This window comes from Mus caroli, chromosome 16 (assembly GCF_900094665.2).
Source record: "Mus caroli chromosome 16, CAROLI_EIJ_v1.1, whole genome shotgun sequence".
In the NCBI taxonomy this organism is placed as follows: domain Eukaryota; kingdom Metazoa; phylum Chordata; class Mammalia; order Rodentia; family Muridae; genus Mus; species Mus caroli.
In genome coordinates, this window is record NC_034585.1 from 85,380,181 (window position 1) to 85,399,935 (window position 19,755).

Here is a 19,755-nt window from a genome sequence, read left to right on the forward strand (position 1 = left end):
TAAAGCACTAAGCACGTCTCAATATAATTCATGTAAGAATGTACTTCTGGAAAATAATTTAATATCATAAACTTTTAAAACATATTTTGTAAACATTTTGTAGTTTTACAAACATTTTATAAAGATGAAGTAATTATGTTTTTAAAAATGAAGTTAACGTGGTGGCTCACGCCTTTAATCCCAGCACTCAGGAGGCAGAGGCAGGCGGATTACTGAGTTCACGGCCAGCCTGGTCTACAGAGTGAATTCCAGGACAGCCTGGGCTACACAGAGAAACCCTGTCTCAAAAAACAAACAAACAAACAAAAAAAGAAGTTAAATATCATCAGGAATATCCTGAAAATGGTAAGGCCTCACAGATTATAAAGCAAAGGTCGGGCTGGAGAGATGGCTCAGTGGCTAAGAGCACTGACTGCTCTTCCAAAGGTCCTGAGTTCAAATCCCAGCAACCACATGGTGGCTCACAACCATTTGTAATGATATCTAACGCCCTCTTCTGGTGGGTCTGTATACACTACAGTGTACTCACATACTTTATTTATTAATAAAGTAAATCTTTAAAGTCTACACAGCAATCCCAGGAAGGAGACAGTACTGCCATCATTCTCCTTTACAGATGAGGAGACTGAGACAGACAGAGGAATTCGATCACTTGTGCACGATCCCCCGGCTAGCAATGGTGCATAGAGAAAGGGGTGTAACTAAGTCCAGGAACAGAGACTGCTTTCCAGCTACAAACTCTCCTGCTTTAACAGAGTAACCCATTCTATACTAAAATAATGAGAAAAGAATAATGAAGACGGTTTAATCCTTGAAACTGAAAAACTTAAACAGGCTCCTGTGTTGCTACAGTTACATGGTTTGAAAGTGGTCTGTCCCTTAAGTCTTCATGCTTTGGAGGTTTGGTGCCCAGGGCGGCAGTGTTGGTGATGGCGTGGAACTGTTAAGAAGTGGGGCCTTGTGGGAGTCGTTAGACTACGGGGAGAAATGCCCTGGGAGGGAATGCTGGTTTCCTGTGGTGCACTCTTAAGGGAGCCAGTAGTTACACAAGCCCAAACTAAATATGCGACTTTCTTTGGCTTCCTGTTTAAGGACATTTCCCTATATAACCTGTGGTAATGCCGTCAAGTGTCACACTGCTTTACCAGTTGCCAAAGAAATGGGCCTGTCCAATCGTGACTTCTGATCTCTAAGATTATGAGCCAAAATAAAAATAAGACTTTGTCTTTATAAAATTGGCCTCATTACGATAAATCACTGCAGTGCTCTAAAGGCAGCTAATACAGAACTGAAGGAACCATGTCTAAGATACCATGTTCTGCAGAGCCGCACTTACACGCCACACAATAGCATCATCAGGGAAACTGAAGGACTATGCTGAAAATTTGGACAATGTAGAAATATTCAAAAGAAAACAACAATAACAGCAAAGCAATTGGCTGTCAGGCACATACTTGCAACCCTGGTTGCTCCCAGAACAATGGAACAGATCCTCGGATTTGTATGAAGGAAGAGACACAGTCATCTAAGTATATAACCTACAAAAAAAAAAAAAATCCAAAAGAAAAACTGTTAATTCTGTATTAGAAAAGCAGCTACTGAAGTCTCTGCACTTGATAACCACTTATATATAACTGTCCTGATCAAAGCAACCAAAACAGGATAATAAGATTTTCAGTTAATGATAATATTGAACAAGAAAACAGTAAAATGTAAAAATCACATTAAAACAAGAAACTCCTTTTTAATCTCACTGTTATATACATGTACCCTTATATTTCTTTTAATTTGTTCCTTAGCCTTTTTATAGTTTCTAAAACCTGATTTAAAGATCTGAGTTTGAGCTCGGTTATAGCCTGAAACTTTACAGTTACATAGTTCCACAGCCAAAAATTATACCTTTAAAATTTTAGGTAGCACATATTTATCTTTAAGAGTTGAATTTATTTTCACATAAAATATTTTTATTAAGCCATCTTGCTCTATAATTGAAGATTTTAAAATTCACTGTCAAATGAATTGACTGCACTGACTATGTAACAATAAATACTTAATTAGTATTTTATACCTGTGTGATTTTGTTCTAGGAAAGCCTTTCTTAAGGCCAATAAGTAGTCAAGAACATCAACATTATACATGCCAAAATGTATTTGCAAACTCCAGGTAGCTATCACCTAGCATGTCCGGTGTCCCTCACAAGCCCATTACCTAGGACTCCCTGAGCCTCTCTTACAACACACTAAGAAATATAAAGCACTCCGTTACCTGCTCTGTTTCTACAAAGTTGGCAACATGACCATCATCATTTGTTCCCCGGACATTGAACCTTGTCCCAGCTCGTTCACAGCTTAGTCTTGAGATGAGGCAAGCCTTTGCCTGTTTATGGGCAGCATAGATTGTTCTAATCTCTACTCCCCCACACATGAGCCGCAGTAACCAGTCATCGCAGTTCACACCATAGTGCTTGAGATGCAAGTGCAGAGACTGATTCCTACGGGAGGAAGTAACTGCATTAGGTCACTAATAACAAAAGACCACACAACAAATTCTGTAACATTAGAGTATTACTGTTAAAATGTTCCCCACATAAAGGATACATTTACATTTGCTATGCTAAAAGCAAGGTTATAAAAGGAAACTCAGATGCCTAATCAGGTAAGCTAGTGAAGTAAACACCTGTGGTTTTAGTATTGGTAAAACATTTCTGGTGTATAAACTACAACATGCACAGAACTTACCTTGTCAAATGGAGTTTTGCAAACACACCCTACTTTAAAAAGACTTATATATAAGACTTATATATAAGGACACTTATATGTAAGGCTATATTTTAATGAAGTTTAAATAGCCAGCATAGTTAGTAGCTGCCATATCACACAATGTAAGGCACAGTGTTTTCTATGTCTCCAAAAACTGTTTTTGTTTCAGTTTTGGTCACGGCATCTAGGACCTCACTCATTGGATAGTAAATGCTTTATCTCTGAGCACACCCACAGACCCACCTAAACACTGGAGTACTGCAGGTATCAGATAAGGCCTAGTGTACAAATGTGAAGGGAAAAATGTTTTATTCAAGCAAAGACGCAGCCCAATGGTCAAAACCAAAAGATAAAAATATTTAGTGTCGCAATGACTAAATCATGGGTGAAGGAGTAAGCCCTGGCAAGTTAGTCTTCTCCTGCTGCACAGTGCTCTTCAGAAGTCTGTCTCTATTGGAACCTCAGTCTTACACAGAACACATGGAAGACTCTGGAGTAGTCTAAGGAACCCACTAAAAAAGACGCCTTTCAGCAAACGACTCTGCTAGTTCAAAAGTTACTTTTCTATGTTATTGTAGGCTCAGAGTTTTAAGATGTTGACCCATCTTAAATGGACTTTAAGTGTTTTACAATACCCTGGTATCTTTCTTAAAGAAAGAAAAGAAATGTGATCGTGCCTTCTTGAACACAGTAACAAGGAACAAAGCTGCCTTTCAGTTAACACTAGGTGGAAGCCATGCGCACTTGTTATAGACCAGCTATCATCCTAAATCTTCTTGCTATTTACAAAGCAAACTGGAATGCAACTGAGAGATGCGACCACTACCAGGATCATGTGATGTCCGACAGCCATTCCTTATTTAGAATACCATGACTTATGCTCTCATACTTTACTATTTATTATTTACACTGATCTGAGGCAAACCTCAACCAATTATGAGCCAGTATGTCCAAAGATCAAGCAAGGGCTATGCCATGGTACAGACAAGTGATGTGGTTGTCCTCACTTAAGTGGAGCTTGGATCTGAGGCATTGGGAGCAGGTAGCTTTTCTCTGCTCTGTTGTCTATTTACATTTCCCCTTCCTGTCAATGTATTGATGTATTATTCCATTTCCATGTATGCCAAGTCTTGAGCAGCAGCAGCTTAAACTCTCCAATGAAATATAACCATACAGTTCTTGAGAGAGGTACTTGGTAATCTAGCTGCAAAGCTTACTGTATATCTTTCAAAGGAAAAAGAGACAAAGCTACAATGATATGAAGTCTAAAACTTCCATTTTTTTTCTAGGCAAAATTAAACTCAAGTATTTCAATCTTTAGCAAAACACAAGTTCAATCTATTGACCCACTGGACAACAACCTCCCTCGGGCTAAGATCTAAACATGTCCTGATCCCCACCTTTAATTAACAAACAGAAAAGAAAAAATGATTAGCCTACTAATGAAACTGTAAATGCAACTACACCTGCTTGGATTTCTCCCATGCTGTCCATCTGCGATGGAGATAGGAGTGAGGACAGAGAGCATGACCAGCTGCCGCAGCTGGGCTATGACTATTTACTTCAAGGGCTTCCGGGTTTCTTTCCCACTAGAAAAAACATAGGATCTGCAAAGGTTTCACTCTGGAAAGCCTCTCTGTGCATGCTTGACAAAAGCACATTGCATCTGTCTTCCTCTAGTTTGCCAAGCCCGAGTCCCTGACAGGCAGTGCTCTACAGCCTTTGTTTATTCTCCTCTCTGCTCTACTCTCTCTCCTTTGAGTCAAGCCTCTTCCACATAAGCTATGAGGTTTGGCTTCTCTCCTCAAGCTGTCCTTAACTTGGAGCCCTCTGAGAGCCGGGGCAAATGTGTCAGACCTGAATGTACAAGCCGAGAACCACACAGGATGCTGAGAGGGAGCGGGAGGATGACCTCAGAAGCAAATGCCTGGAATCTGAAGACCGAGGTGGGTCAAGAGCACTGTCCTGGGGGCTTTAGCCTTACAATGTGTGGTAATATGGTGAAAAATAATTTTCTATCTGCATTAAAGAGAAATCACCACTGATGCAGGCCACAGACAACAGAAGCAACATGACTGGAAGCACTGAAATCCAGTCTGCTACAATAAAGCCACACAACTTTCAGTCTGCTGTGTCTGCTCAGCATTTGTGCTTGCCTACAGCATAGCACGTTAGCAGTGTCATGCAACCCCTGAATACCCACTCAGGTTTTAGTTACTGCAGTGCTAGACTGTGTCCTAGTGCAGGATTTCTTCAGAGCCTGCTGTTTACATACCAAGATCATCTACTCAGGCTAGAGGAGCACTCAGCTGCCTACTATGCACAAAGCATGTTCAATTTTCAGCACCAAAAAAGAAAGAGGATCAGCTCCTTACAGGCTTAATAGGGAAAGTAAGAAAGTGCTGCTTAGAATGTCGGTCCTTTCAGAGATGAGACCTCGGAACTAAGCTAGCGAACGAACAAGTGACACCTACACTACAAATGCCAGAGATGTAAGTTCTCAGATGTAAGCACGTTTCCGTCCAGGTCAGGAAGAGCGAGCACCTAATTGCTTCATCCCATATGGCAGCTCCACCAAGGTGCCGCCATGCTCTGCTGCAGGCGCGGGGCAGGAAAAAGTAGGCAACCATTTCCAGCCTCCGTTCTCTGCAGAAACAGCCGCCCTGGAGCCCATTATGCCCCAGATCTCGGAGCTACAGCACAGTAAATCATCACAAAGGAAGAAAGATACCACAGACTCACCAGAAAAACCTATTGTCGGTTGTGTGCTCTTGCATGCTTCGATGTGCATTCAGACTCAGATCTAAGCTGACTCCAGATGCAGACCATGCAAAATAAAAGTTTCCTGAGTTCAAAACTTTTCGTACTTCTGAAATGCGGTCCTCATCTGCAGCGTCAGCTCGCAGGGATATGAACTCAGTGGACGTAACTCGAAACACTTCAGACTCTTGGATTTTCCCCACAGACATGCAGCCAGTGACCAGGACCAGATAGTGCAGCATGGCATCACCTGCAAACACCAGCGGTTTTACTGGGTAGAGCATCAATGTCTGCAAGCCCATAGCCTCAAGTTACATAGTTTCTTCTGACTTCTTCCTGTGTTTCTAGCTTTAAAATCTTACATTGTAATATTTTGTTTCTTTTTTTGAGCTAGTCTTTCTATACTGCATAAACGTCTAATCCTCTGGCCTAAGCCTTCCACACACAGGGATTAGAGGTGAGACCACCAGGCCTAGCCATTCTGATTATCAATATGTTTAAATTTACAACTACAGGTATTTTTTTCTAGGGGGGAAAAATCTTGTTTAAATACATTCAGTATGTGAGGCACTAAAACATTAATGAGATGTCACATTTACAAAGTTATTTTATACTTAATCTGAAGTTACAAAATTTACAAAAGTAAAAGAAAAGAAAGAAAAAGAAAAAGTTGCCTTCTCTACTTTCCTGATGGACAGGAAGTTCAGATAAGATAGTGACTGTCCCAGTTGCTTATATATGGTTAAGTTTAAAAATGCCATGTAGGGCTGGTGAGATGGCTCAGTGGGTAAGAGCATCCGATTGCTCTTCTGAAGGTCCAGAGTTCAAATCCCAGCAACCACATGGTGGCTCACAACCACCCGTAATGAGATCTGATGCCCTCTTCTGGTACATCTGAAGAAAGCTACAGTGTACTTACATATAATAAATAAATAAATCTTTAAAAAAAAATGCCATGTAAATCAGTGAGCTGAAGATGGCAGAACACGGGAACAAGGCCTTGGTGACAATTTATTAAGCAATCTGATTCGTGAAAACTTTCAGGCTTTGTGTGGTTTTGTTTTCTATCCTTTTTGTGGCAAAGGGATAATATTGGGGTTCATTCTGAGGACCTAACTCCTGAACACCAGGATTTTCAAATTTTTCATGTAATGGCAACAAAAATCTTATGAAATTAAGAGTTAGCAACATAAGCACTGGCACAGGCAGACATAGCTCTGAATCATGGCTCTTTACTTATAATCCAGACTAAACTGAGTATGCTAGCATGACCAGCCTGTAACACAATCCCCTATGAAATGGGATTAAAACATTTATTTCATGGTACTCAAGACAAGAACAGTAAACGATCCAGCACGGCCTTTTGCATATGACAGATTACTAATGAGGGCAAACCTCTACTTGATAGCCAGTGCTGCTCAAAGGAGACTCCATCAACTCTTGGCAGCACACAATAAGAAAAGTGCTTGAATCGTAACGAAAGCCTACTGTATAACTAAATCCACACTTTCGTTTACTTACTTTTAAAAGCAATTTTCATAGTTAGACTTCATCAAGGAAGAAAACCACATGTTGTACATGCATGATAACTCGAGCTTACTGTCATACACAGACCATTAAAAACATGGCTAAGGCCCAGTCTCTGAACCACACTTCATGTCATACCTTTATACACAAACTGCTAATCATAAAAGTTACCCTGAAGACCATGATAACATTAAGTCAGGGCTGGAGAGATTGCTCAGTGATTAAGAGTCCTGCTCTTCCAGGGGACCCAAGTTCAATTTCCAGCACCCACATGGTGGCTTTCAACTGTCTGAACTCTAGTCCTAGGGGATCTGACACCCTGTTCTTAATTCAGTGGGCTATGTGCACATCTTTTACAGACATACATGACATGCATCAAACATTCACACACATAAGAATAAGTGATTTTAAGTTTAAAAAAGAACATTACATAGCAGACATTTCTGAATCTAAAACAGATGCCTTTCCCACAATACACTAGGGGAATCAGTGTGTTTACCACACAGACACCCATTCCCTAATTTACTGAGAAGAAAGATAATGCTTTCATTGTCTGCTGATGTATTTCAATAGAACACTCTCCTTGGATCCTAAAACTCTATCTAGGAAAGAAACATATTTATTGTGTGTGTAGGTGCATTTTCTCTGCATAAATCTATGTTTACCACATGTAACCCTGAAGTTATATTTGGTTATGAGCTACTATATTGGTCCTGGGAAGCAAACCTGGGTCCTCTGCAAGAGGACCAAGTGCTCTTGACCACTGAGCCAGACAGCTGCCAGGAAAGGCAGAGTCTGCTTCCTTTAATGCTGTGATCTCTGATGTACAGATCGCACATCAGGAATGGACCCTACAGCCAAGAGTGCTTGACCAATGCATAGATAGGTTTGAGAGAGGGGTAGGGGAGGGAGGGACAAAGAGAGATTGAGAGAGAGGATGGGAGGGAGAGAGAGAAAGAGTTAGTTTGTTGGGTGAGGATGTGGGCGTAGATCTGGGAGGAGTTGGGGGGGTTGAATATGATCAAAATACATTACATGAAATTCTTGGTTAATAAAAATATTTTAAAAAATGATCCTAATGAATGTTTAAAAGGTATATACTAGTTAAGGCTCAAATACTGGGTCTGAAATGATATACAGGTAGTCTCTCTCATCTTCAGAACTATAAAAACAGAAATGAAAAAGTAGATTAACCACACAGAATAACAGACTTACCAAGATTTAATCGTAAAACTCCCAAAAGTCCGTATGCATCCAGTACTTTGGCATATGTGCCTTTAATAGCCTCCTTTTCTGCAGATGCTGTTAAAAATAATAATTGAAAACATTAGCATCTATTTAGTTATAATGCCAGACTTGAAACAAAATTTCAACATGGAATAGTTTTCCCCATTTATCTATCTATCTATTTTCTCTTTTCTCTCTCTCTGTCTTTAGACCAGCATGACTTGTTTTCCCCCTATGTCCCTGGGTTATCTAGTCTCTGGTTCTTGACCACTCAAGCTGTGTCAGGTCTGGGTTCACCTCGGGAAGTGAGCCTCGAGTCAAATCAGTTGTTGGTGGGTTACTTCTGCATGCCCTGTGCCACCATTACCTTAGCATATCTTACAGGCTGGACACTGTTGTGAGTAAAGGTTTTGTAGCTGGCTTGGTTTACATTACCCTTGATAATGTGCAGAATACCTTTCTGTATCAAGGATGCTGGAACACAGGGATGAAGTCTCTGTGGGTACCAGCTCAGTATCTCTGTCTGATAGAGGCGACCTCTCCTAACACCCGTGTATTACATTAGCTAATCTGTCCACCTAGTACAAGAACTTTCTTGCTGGAGTTAGAGAATTCTGCCCATCTAATGAGTCTGTCTTCTTGTTGATAGCCTGTTTTGCTCAGTCGTTTATCCTGGACACAGAAGCTGAATAAACGGGTAAATGCTGCAAGCCACTGCTTGGCCACAGTTTAGCATGGCTGTGGGGCAGTCTTTACTGACCTTCCTCTCACTTCCTTTGCTCTAAGCTGAGGCAAACTTGCTAATGAGCTCAAGCCAGGCAATAATTTCCCTAGAGCAGGCTACTATGGTTAGTCTACTGATTAAAAAAAAAAAAAAGACAACAACAACAACAAAATCCTGGATGTTTAAGGGCAGACCCTTCCTAGCACTTAGCAGATCCACATTTAAGATACAACAAAGAACCAAGGAACATAAACATTCTGAAGTGTGAAATTCAAACTTAGCCACTGCCCTCCACTCCCTGTTCCCTGTCCCACCTCTCCCCAGTTCACAGAGGCATGCTAGGTCACAGGATTCCCTGTCCTCATCACACTTAGCCTTCTCCCTCCCCTCTGTCCACACCACAACCACAGAACCCTTGGCAGGGCTCCTGTATGCTGCTCTAGGAAAGCAAGTAAGCAGATTGCTCGACCTCCCATTTCCTGTCTATCTTCTCTGCTGACACAGGCTCTTCTCAATCTACATCTTACCCAAGATTCCTTGCCAATTCCTTGGATTCCAGACTCTTATCTTAAAGCTCTTCCCCAGAGTTCCACAAAGTATCTCACTTCCCCATCTGCCTCTCTCCACCCTATCTACTGAAGCTTCTTCTCTGCCATCTCACTTTGGCCATCGGGGACGTATGCTCAGCTAGCTGGCAGCACAGACTAAAGCTAAATGACTCAACTAACACCATCACATTCTCTAATATGTTCATTATTAAGTGTGGGCCTTTCTGTAACCAGTATGAAACTAGAGTGGGGAAGACTTTTAGCATGCTAGGGGAATCATGTCTTCTTTCACATATCTAGCCGTCCTAGCATTATATTGTTCTATGTGTTTATGGTCAATTCAAATTTAAAATTTTACAACAAAACTGAATTCTGTTTTCTAAAGGAAACTACAGCTGCCTTCCTTAAGTGCCGCACTTCCTCATTCAGAGTACCATGGGTGGGGCTGGGAGTGGGTCTCAACGCAGAGCACTTACCTAACCCTTGCAAGGAAAGGATTGGTTTTTTTTTTAATTTTGTTACTACAGACACAAAGGCAGATGGTCAAAACAATTGTTCAATTTTTCATGAGAAAATGTGGTTTCCAGGTCAGACTGCTCTGCAGAGTCCCTCAGGCTACATGCTGTGTGAATTTAAAATATTATTGCTGACATAGGAATGAAGGAATTACTGATGTATTAGTGTCAGCAGCAATTAGGTTAAATTAGAAATTACCAAAAAAATCATCATTAGGTTCAATGACCACAGGCAGCAAGAGTTAAAAAGAAAATGTAACTTAATAGTAATTCTCTCCCCTTATGAATAGTCTCTGTAACTAAATTATCATGAAATAAATATTTTCTCCTCATAACTATTTTCTTCTCAATTGCACAACAAATAAACAGTCTCTCAGGCCCAGTGACCATCCTTCTATTGCACTGTCATCTAGCTTAAACATGTAAGCATACGCCAAGCCACTTAATTATTTGTATTCCAGAGTTTTCTTCTGAGTTCGTTCTCTCTCTCTCTCTCTCTCTGACTAAAGTAGACGAGGTTACATTTTTACTGCCATGAGTTTCTATTACCAGCAACTTAGAAATGGTCTTACAGCTACAGTATTAGTTTATCATCTGTGATGAATACGGCACTAACACAAGGCCAGGTGTTTATGTGCATTATTCAATTTTCACAGTACCCTAAGGACAAAGCTACACTTTCCATTTGACATGAGGAAATTGGCTTAAATCAGTTACTAATTGTCTAAGTCTAAGGAGACAGCATTAGAGGGAACTGCTTTTCTGGGCACGGTGACTAATACTTTAATCCCAGCATTGGGGGTGCAGAGGCAGGTGAACCTGGTTTCCACAGAGTCGCAGGCTAGTCCCAGGCTAGTCCCAGGGGTATAATGTGAGACCCTGAAAGAACTACCTACTTCCTGCTCTTGAACTTAGACTAGGTTCCATTGTTACATGTTCAATGGTACTGAAAAATGTAGAATATAAGCAACAAAGGAAATAATAATGAATGTTATTACTCCCTGAATATGCGTATAGACTAGAAGTTCCACAAGGAAAGGGGTGTTTATCTAGTCTCAAAGTCCTCAGAACAATCATGAGGGAGAACAAAAGCCTGCGACACCTAGTAGACCTTTACCGGTAATCAAAGTGAATACCGACATTAACACATTAACGAGGCAGTTTTTAAAGCTGTCACCTGACTGAAGAAAACAGCACAGCTGCTGAAACAGCTCTGTCAAAGGTGAGCAACAGCAGAAGCCCCACACAGCAAGGAGGGACAACGTCCTATCAAACAACGGTTCTCCTAGGTCCTGAGGGTCAGAGACTAGAGCTCCAGAGTTGAGATTAAGACCCACCTTTTAAATCAACTATACAGATCTGAATGGGTCTTTCCATCATACAAAGCATAGCTAGCTACTGGTAAGAGTGAAGAGGGCCTGAGCAGTGGCAGGGCTGCTGTGCGCCCTTATGAGGAGAATGTCTAGGGAACACACAGTACAGTGTCTGGGGACAATAAGGTCTCACGTCAGCAACCTACTCTCAAATAGGTAAGAAAATATCCTTTTTTAAATTTTATGTTACTGAACTTCAACTTTTCTGTATGTTTAAAATTGTTTCCTCCTCCCGAATTTAGATAAATATGTCTAAATGGCATTGATAGGATAAATCTTACAATGCCTTATTGTCCATTTATAATTTTTTAAAAGAGTTTCATTATGTAGCCCAGGTTAGTCTTGAGTCCATCCTCTTTGTGCCTCAGCCTGCTGAGAGCTGAGGTATCCAGCTCAAACATTGCTTTTAAGTGGGGGGAAAACCAAAAGAGATTATACAAGGGTTAATCATGATCACTGTTGTACTTCCCTGAAATCCCATTTTAGAAAATAATAGAAGAATCTTCACCTATGAAGAGATGATCTGAAATAAGACCACTTATACCACATTAAGATTATGTATATGACCTCTAGATAAAAAGGGGGCCGGAATCCCTTGATGATACCAAGCACAAGCCTTCCTGTCTTCCTTTCCTTCTCAGTACCTCTTGGCACACCAGGCTTCAGGCAAAATTAGTCATCCGCTGTCTACTTGTCCTGCACGCTCGCTCTTCTCTTCCGCTGTTCACAGTGTCCTCTCCATCTGGAACAGCCACTAGTCATCCTCTATTTTCAACTATCACCCATCCTTCAATCTCTTAGCAAAATGCTACTTCCTGGAGTTTTGCCCATATCACTCAATTAGAAGTAAATATTTCTTTTTATCCCGAGTTTCAGCCACATGTATACTAATACAACCAAAGCCAGGCTTCTTGTTTCACACTGGAGTGTGATCCTGACCTAACAGACACTGAGCGTCCCAGCTGCACCAGACACTCACTTCTCAGGCTAAACCAACCAACCTGCCTTGCTAACTTTCTTTCTTACAACACGTTTTACAAAGAGCTTTCCCTTCCCAGGAAAGAATCCCAACATCCCATTCAACAATCCTCTTAAGAGTGTGAGTGGGTGCAGTGGAGGAAGGTGGCCGTGGGGAACACAGGACTGGTTAATAACTGCCAACCAGGGCGTAAACCGTGGAGTCCATGAAGCGGCAGAGGGAACAGAGGGGAGAGTGAGTGGAAGTCAAGGTTGGGGAGAAGGTGACACAGAAGCCCAGCTCACTTTCCAGTCCCAGCGTCCACTGGGCTTTCCTGAGAGAGAGAAATTGTCTTTTGTGAAGAAGGTGGTCTGTTTTCTTTTCTACTGATGGTGGTTATTAAACAAACAAAGCACTAGGAAAAACACACCTCCTTTTACAAGTTACCGATTGCTAACCACAAGTGGGTATAATTTCCCAAGAAGCTCACTGTTTCAGGAGTGACAGAGCCAATCAAGATTTTCAGTAGTTCAGCTAAGGTAACCTGGCCTGTGTCTTTGCGGCTCCCATATTTAAAACACTTAAGCAAAAGCAAGTCTTGGCTTCTACCGTAGGACTGCCGCCATTTACTAGGGATAAACAGTGATTCAATCACACAGGGGTTTACTTAAAGGGAACACTCTTCTCCCCATGCCTGTCACGCATTTGGATGTAAATACTTTCTTCTGCTTCAAGCACAGGGTCTCTAAGCACACAGACCCATCTCATGCAGAACTAGCTCCCCTGTGCCCACTGCTTTTGCATCTGCATTTTAAATGTATCTTCACGTCACTAACATTAACATCTGAAGGCCTTTGAATTCCTATAACTATCAATAAGGTCATGGAACAGAATTTAAACAAGATAAGTACAATAAACATATATCCTCATGAAAATATCTTTGAGGCACCAGGACATATTCTGAATGCTAATTATATATTCAGTATTTTTAGAACCATTGTTAAATTTTCAGATGTCTTTGATGATGACATAATTAGGTTTAATAAATGAACAGAGAATGTCTCAGAGTGCACCCCTGCATCCCCAGCCTTAAGAGAGGCTCTTAGAGAGTTCAAGACAAGTCAGACTTTACATCAGAAAAGCTACTAACAGCAAACACTCAGCCCAGATCTTTTAAAAAACACATGCTGAAATATTTATGATGCATAAAACTCACATCTTCATCCTAACTCTATCATCTAAACAGCAGATAACAGAGCTGGTACGTTATCCTAGGTCAGAACATTAAGTTGCCTGTATCAAATTAAAAGGTATTTTAAGGACTAAATTAAATGTGAACTTCTCTAACTTTCAGTGACTTACGATAATTCAAACTAGAAAATAAAGCTATCCAAGAAAGCACTGCTATCCAATGAAAACATTCTTGTGGCTTAAACCTTCCATTCTGGGATTAGATTTTACTCCTTCAGTTGAAGCAGACGACCAAGCAAAAATCTGTGGGTCAATAAAGCACAATGGGAGGGATCAGAATGCCAGTAACTCTGAAGTCAGGTAGGAGGGTCTGAGCTGGAGGCCAGCAGAGGTGAATAGAAAGTCCCATGCTACACACACACCACATTCTAGGTATATCATGCACATATCAAGATTCAGTCTCAAAAAGGCAGGAGATGGAGGTTGCAAATTAGAACCTTGCTCCTAGAATCACAATTTGCCTGTGGTTGCATGGATGGCAATTTGTGGTCAGCCTATTTGCATGCAAATAGCATGTTGGTATAGAAGCTCCAGAGAGTGCTAGAGATCATGTAATCTAAGCGCCTCATTTTCAGAAGAAAAAGACTAGCAATTATCTGATTCATCCAAGAGCATATGACTAGCTAGCAGTAAAGCCAGTTTCCATTTCATCACACATAAAACAAAAAATTTAGAAGATAAAGATTTCTTGGTAGAATTTAAGAAAAAATCAAAACTATAAATGAAAGACAGGAAACAAATTACTGTTCTTATATAACCTATATATCCAAATATTAGAAACACTAAAAAAAAAAAAAAAAAAAAAACTTTTCTTCTCTCAAAGTATCTGCTAGGTACTAGGCCCTTGGTGAAATTCTAGGTTCCTGATAGGACAAATGAAGAAAACCTGGTATTATATAACCAAACAAATGCTAAATCCTAGCGAACTGCTAGGCATGTTCACGATGCCTGTCAATCCAGTTTCTCCAGCAGCAGGCTATCACAGAAGGATCAAAAGATCAAGGCAGGTATGGACAATTTAGTAAGAACCTGTTTCAAGATAGAAATTTAAAAAGGACTACGGTTGTTCACCTCAGTGGTAGATTTACATAGCTCTGGTCTTAGTCCCCACAACAACGAACTAGTCCTAATAGAGATCTAAAGCGCATGCTAATTAAAATGCTGGATTCCAGCAGTAATTCTCCACAATCCAGCTCTGGATCAATCCCATGAAGCTTCCACCACCTCTGACTCTAACAACCATGCTTTCCATCGCATTCTCTAAGACAGTATAAAATAAGATAGGTCAAAGACACATTTTCAATGTCGACAAACAACTAACAAGCACTCGTGAACAAACAGCCAGAAAGCCACTTCATTCTAAGATTCATCCTGTCTAGTCACATGTGCTGCACAGGGAATTAAAACACTGTTAGACTGTATTTCAGTAAAGCAATTTGAAACACAACAGCAATACTACAGCTACTAGAGTACATGGGAACACACAAACCATAGTAAATTCTTACCACTAAGAACTAGTTTCTATAAGGAACACATTGCATATATTAAGTCATATAGGAAGACTATAGATGGGGAACATTATTTTAAAGAGTGTAACATTAACTATAATGAAATGCTAATAGAGAATAACAATAGGAAATATATTTGTTTTTCTTTCCAGTTGTCTATCTCAATCTTAGCCTACAAAAAATAAAACACAAGCCAGATATGGGAGCTCACGCTAAAACTCCAGCACTCAGGAAGCTGAGGCAGGAGAATTACCATAATTTAGCTAAATGAGTAACAGACTAGACCAGCCTGGACTACAGTTTGTGAGATACCACATCTCAGACATACACAAAGATAAAACACAAATTCTTATTAATAACCTTTATAAATTCTAATAAGCAAATCAAAATATAATGTGCAATTTGTCAAGCCACGCTTCTTTTCAGTATTCTGGATACACGGCTCTCCCGTGTGACAGTCCACTAAACACCTCAGTCAGTCTGTCTGTCTGTCTGTCTGTCTCTTTCTTTCTCTCTCTCTCTCCTTGTGTTTCTCTCAAAATGGCACTGCCTGCTTCAGACCTCACTGCAGCAAACCATCAGAAAGCCAAAGCAACTCCGTCTCTCTGCCACCCTCCACACTGAGCTAAGTTTCCAGCTTTTGAATGTGTCCCCACACATTTTTCTTCAGTGGTTCCAGAGAGTGGTCCCAACCCAAGTGGGTCATTTGGTTCTGTTTCCCCTTCTAGTACCTGGTGTTTCTTCGTTCTCTCCCTGGGAGTGCATCTAAGGAAAAGCCCAAGGCCACTCTAACCACTCTTGCATACACAGGCTCCCTTTTCTCTTGAGTTGCTTTAAAGATTTTCCTCTGCATCTGACCTGATTTAATAGCCTTTTAATTTTGTATCACAGTGTAATTTTCTTCATGTTTCTTCCACCTGGAGTTCATTTAACTTTTTGGATGTGCAGACTGACAGTTTCTACCAACCTTGGGAGGAAATTGTCAGCGGCCATTTCTTCAAACATTTTCTTCCCTCTTCCTTCCAAGTCCACATCTATGTTAGGCAGCTGCTCCATAGCTCGCCTGTGGACTTACTCACACTGGTCTTTTTCCTGCTGGACATTGCACTCTGGATAACGTCTACCACTAGGCCTTTAGCTTACCAACCACTCTGTGGTATTAAATAAAAGGCTCCTGTCAGGGTATGATGTCATCAGACAGTGTTACTCTCACTTTGAATAACTGATTCCAGACCTGTTTTTCATGTTGTTAACACGCACAAACTTCTTGAACATATGGAATATATTTATATCAAAGCTTTTTTAATGTCCCTTACTAACACTAACATTTGTTTCTACAGATTGGCTTTTCTCCTCATTAAGAAGTATATTTTCTGCTTCTTTGCATATATACTAGCTTTCAATGTGAATATGGACTGAACGATATACATGTGCCATTTTGGTGTGTGTGTGTCCATACAGATTGATAAACATACACACTTGTTTTTCTTAAACTTCTTAGATACTGTTATTCAAAACTTAAATTCCTGGAAAACAGTAATTTGGGACCAAAAGCAGATCTTTTGGGGTCTTAAACTTTGTTAGGTAGGACCAAAGAAGAATTTAGTTGAGAGCTACTTTGCTCCTTTAATGAAATAGTATCCTTGTAAGTATGTAACCTGTCTTATTTTTCAATATCTGAAAATCATTTTGTGCATTTCCTTTAGTTAGCTGTTGTTATTGTCATATAGGAGGGAAAATCTCGGTCCCACTATTCATTTTCACGTAGGAGACAAAAGTCCAGGTCCTTCTACTCCACCACAGTAAGAAGCAGAAGTCTTGTGTGTATTTCTGGACTATTTGTGTCTCAGGCCAAGAAACAATATTGGATAGTTCCAAGACCGTGTAATAACTAAGGGACTCTGCTGTTCAGTGAGAGGCTCTAGCGCTCCTTTTCTTTGCCCACAGAAAAGTTAAGAAGAAACGAAAGCACTTGGGAACTGCTGACCTGGTCCTTTCAGTCCTGTTCCTCATTTCAGACTTGAGGACCTGGGCTGTTTCAGTTTAAGATGGTATTAAAGCTACTGTTTATTTTATATTAAATATATATATTCCAAATTTTTTATAAAAAGAAAAACCTTCAGAGTCTTCACATAATCATATGAACAAGTCTAAATTCATGTAATGCTGTAAAAGTCAACTCTACAGTCACTTCTTCACTCACTCGGGTTTCAAGAAACAAAAAAGGAATCTGTAACTTATCTAAAGGGCAACCATGTTGACTGACAGCATTTGGCAATTAAAAAAAATGCACTGCCTGTCATTGCTTCTTATTACACTTGGCATCCAAAATTCTACAGGGTAGCATTCAATTTGGCCCAGTAAAACAGTTGTGTACTTAGTGGATGAGGTAAAATCTAAGCATACTTCTATATACTAACAGTAATAGCTTAGAGGCAAAAATACAAATTTATTAATTCCCTCACTAGAAAACACTGCCAACTTCACTTTTAACTGAGAACATTTCTATTGGTTTGTCTTTCTTTCTTTCTTTCTTTCTTTCTTTCTTTCTTTCTTTCTTTCTTTCTTTCTTCCTTCCTTCCTTCCTTCCTTCCTTCCTTCCTTTCTTTCTTNCTTTCTTTCTTTCTTTCTTTCTTTCTTTCTTTCTTTCTTTCTTCCTTCCTTCCTTCCTTCCTTCCTTCCTTCCTTTCTTTCTTTCTTTTCTTTTTTTTTTTTTTTTGAGAAAGTACATTTGCAATATTTTACGTTTATTTTTATATGTTTGAGTGTTGTACCTGAATAAATACCTATCTGTGCCCTGTGTGCATGCCTGGTGCCTGTGGAAAACAGAAGAGGGTGTCGGATCCACTGTAACTGTAGTTACACATGGTTGTAAGCTGTCATGTGGGTGCTGAGAACTGAGACCAGGTCCTCTGGAAGAACAGCCAATGCTCTTAACCCCAGAGCCCCTTGCCTGTCTCTAGCCCCATGCCTGTCTTTTAGCTCATTTCCTACTTGGAAACTCAGAGCCATCAGCCCTCAACAGCAGAAACCACCACCGTGAAAAACAATCAGATGGAAGGGCTGTCGCTGAAGATTTAATCTGTTAAAGTTGCACTTTCCACATCTGGAAAACATGGACAAAGCATAGCTGGGAGGATTGAAAGGAATAGAGCATGTGACTGCCTGTGACCTGAAGGAAAGGCATGAAGAGGTGCCTCAGGGCACTGCAGCCAACTGGGAGGTGCAAGGATATTTTACATTGAAGAAAACACCTAGGGTTTCAACATCTACTGGATCCCAGGTAAACTATTAGCCTGAAGTGGTTCAGAGCTCATGACTGCAGGGAATCCATTCTGAGATCCCTGTCTATGTGAAGCGAGGTGTCTAGCAGTCCCTGTGGTAAAAGGCAACTCCTAATCAATTCAGCAGAGACCAGGCGATGAGGATGGCAGCACTCCAGCTGCTTCCAAGGTGTGAAAGCTGCCTGGAACTCACCAAGCATGCAGAGACCATTAATAAACAACTGCAGTTATTTATGAAGATAAATTAGTCTCTACTTGTTTGTGTTACTTTGTTTGAACAACAGCTAAACTTATTGGGATTTAAATATTTATTGTTTAGCTCTAACATCAGCAATTAGGGCTGAGGCAGGAGGACTAATGTAGCTTGATACTAAATTCCAAGCTAGCTAGGGCTAGAGTGAGACCCTTTTGCTAAAACAAAGTCACACTGCTTGAGCTTACTGAAGACTTAGCAGATCTTATCATGGCCTACAGGTTTTCTAAAACAATGAGACCTGAAGGCATCATGGAAAAATTCAAGTTTACAAATCTCTTCCTTAGTATTTTGATGGTAGAATAAGCTTCTAATAAACAAACTATTTTTTTAAGATATATTTATTAATTTTATGTATGTGAGTACACTGTAGCTGTACAGATGGTTGTGAGCCTTCATGTGGTTGTTGAGAATTGAATTTTTAGGACCTCTGCTCGCCCACTGCTCTGGTCAACCCCATTCACTCAGGCCCAAAGATTTATTTATTATTATAATTAAGTACACTATAGCTAACTTCAGACACACCAGAGGAGGGCGTCAGATCTCATTACGGGTGGTTGTGAGACACCATGTGGTTGCTGGGAATTGAACTCAGGACCTTCGGAAGAGTCAGTGCTCTTACCCGCTGAGCCATCTCGCCAGCCCCAAATGAACTATTTTTTTTTTTTTTTGCATATAATTTTTTCCTCAGACTGTGCAGTTCCATAAAGGCAGGAGGGCTGACATTCTGTGAAGACCTCCAGAATGCACTGACGGTTTGAAGTGTTATGACTACTCACATTCTTAGAATATGGAGAATAAGTAGAAAGAAAACTCAGATGCATATCTTGGGAGTAAAGCCATATCCAGAATTTAGTGCTATGGTTTTGCTATCTACTTACATGTATCTAAGTATATGACTTGAGCCTGAAAATGACCCAAATTATGCTATCTTAAAAGGCTGAAAATCATCTAATTTTACCTCTATACTAGGATATGCTATCAAAGGGAGCAAAGGCTTCCGTTTTAAGAGTTAGCATTACCATCTGAAGCGTTTACAGCACCATCTTGTAACCTATCTTTTGGGTT

General features: G+C 40.3%; 1 protein-coding gene across 9 annotated transcripts in view; it reads right to left on the minus strand.

Annotated features, from left to right (window-relative positions):
• The window catches only part of Synj1 (synaptojanin 1), a 79,845-nt gene that overhangs the window by 53,090 nt on the left and 7,000 nt on the right, over positions 1–19,755 (minus strand). For all 9 annotated transcript variants that reach the window (XM_029470616.1, XM_029470618.1, XM_029470617.1 and 6 more), the window contains exons 3-6: positions 8,262–8,348; positions 5,502–5,769; positions 2,266–2,491; positions 1,455–1,538 (exon numbers count right to left, since the gene is read on the minus strand). In XM_029470616.1, the coding sequence (XP_029326476.1) occupies positions 1,455–1,538; positions 2,266–2,491; positions 5,502–5,769; positions 8,262–8,348 (665 nt within the window). The remainder of the gene's footprint in view (positions 1–1,454; positions 1,539–2,265; positions 2,492–5,501; positions 5,770–8,261; positions 8,349–19,755) is intronic.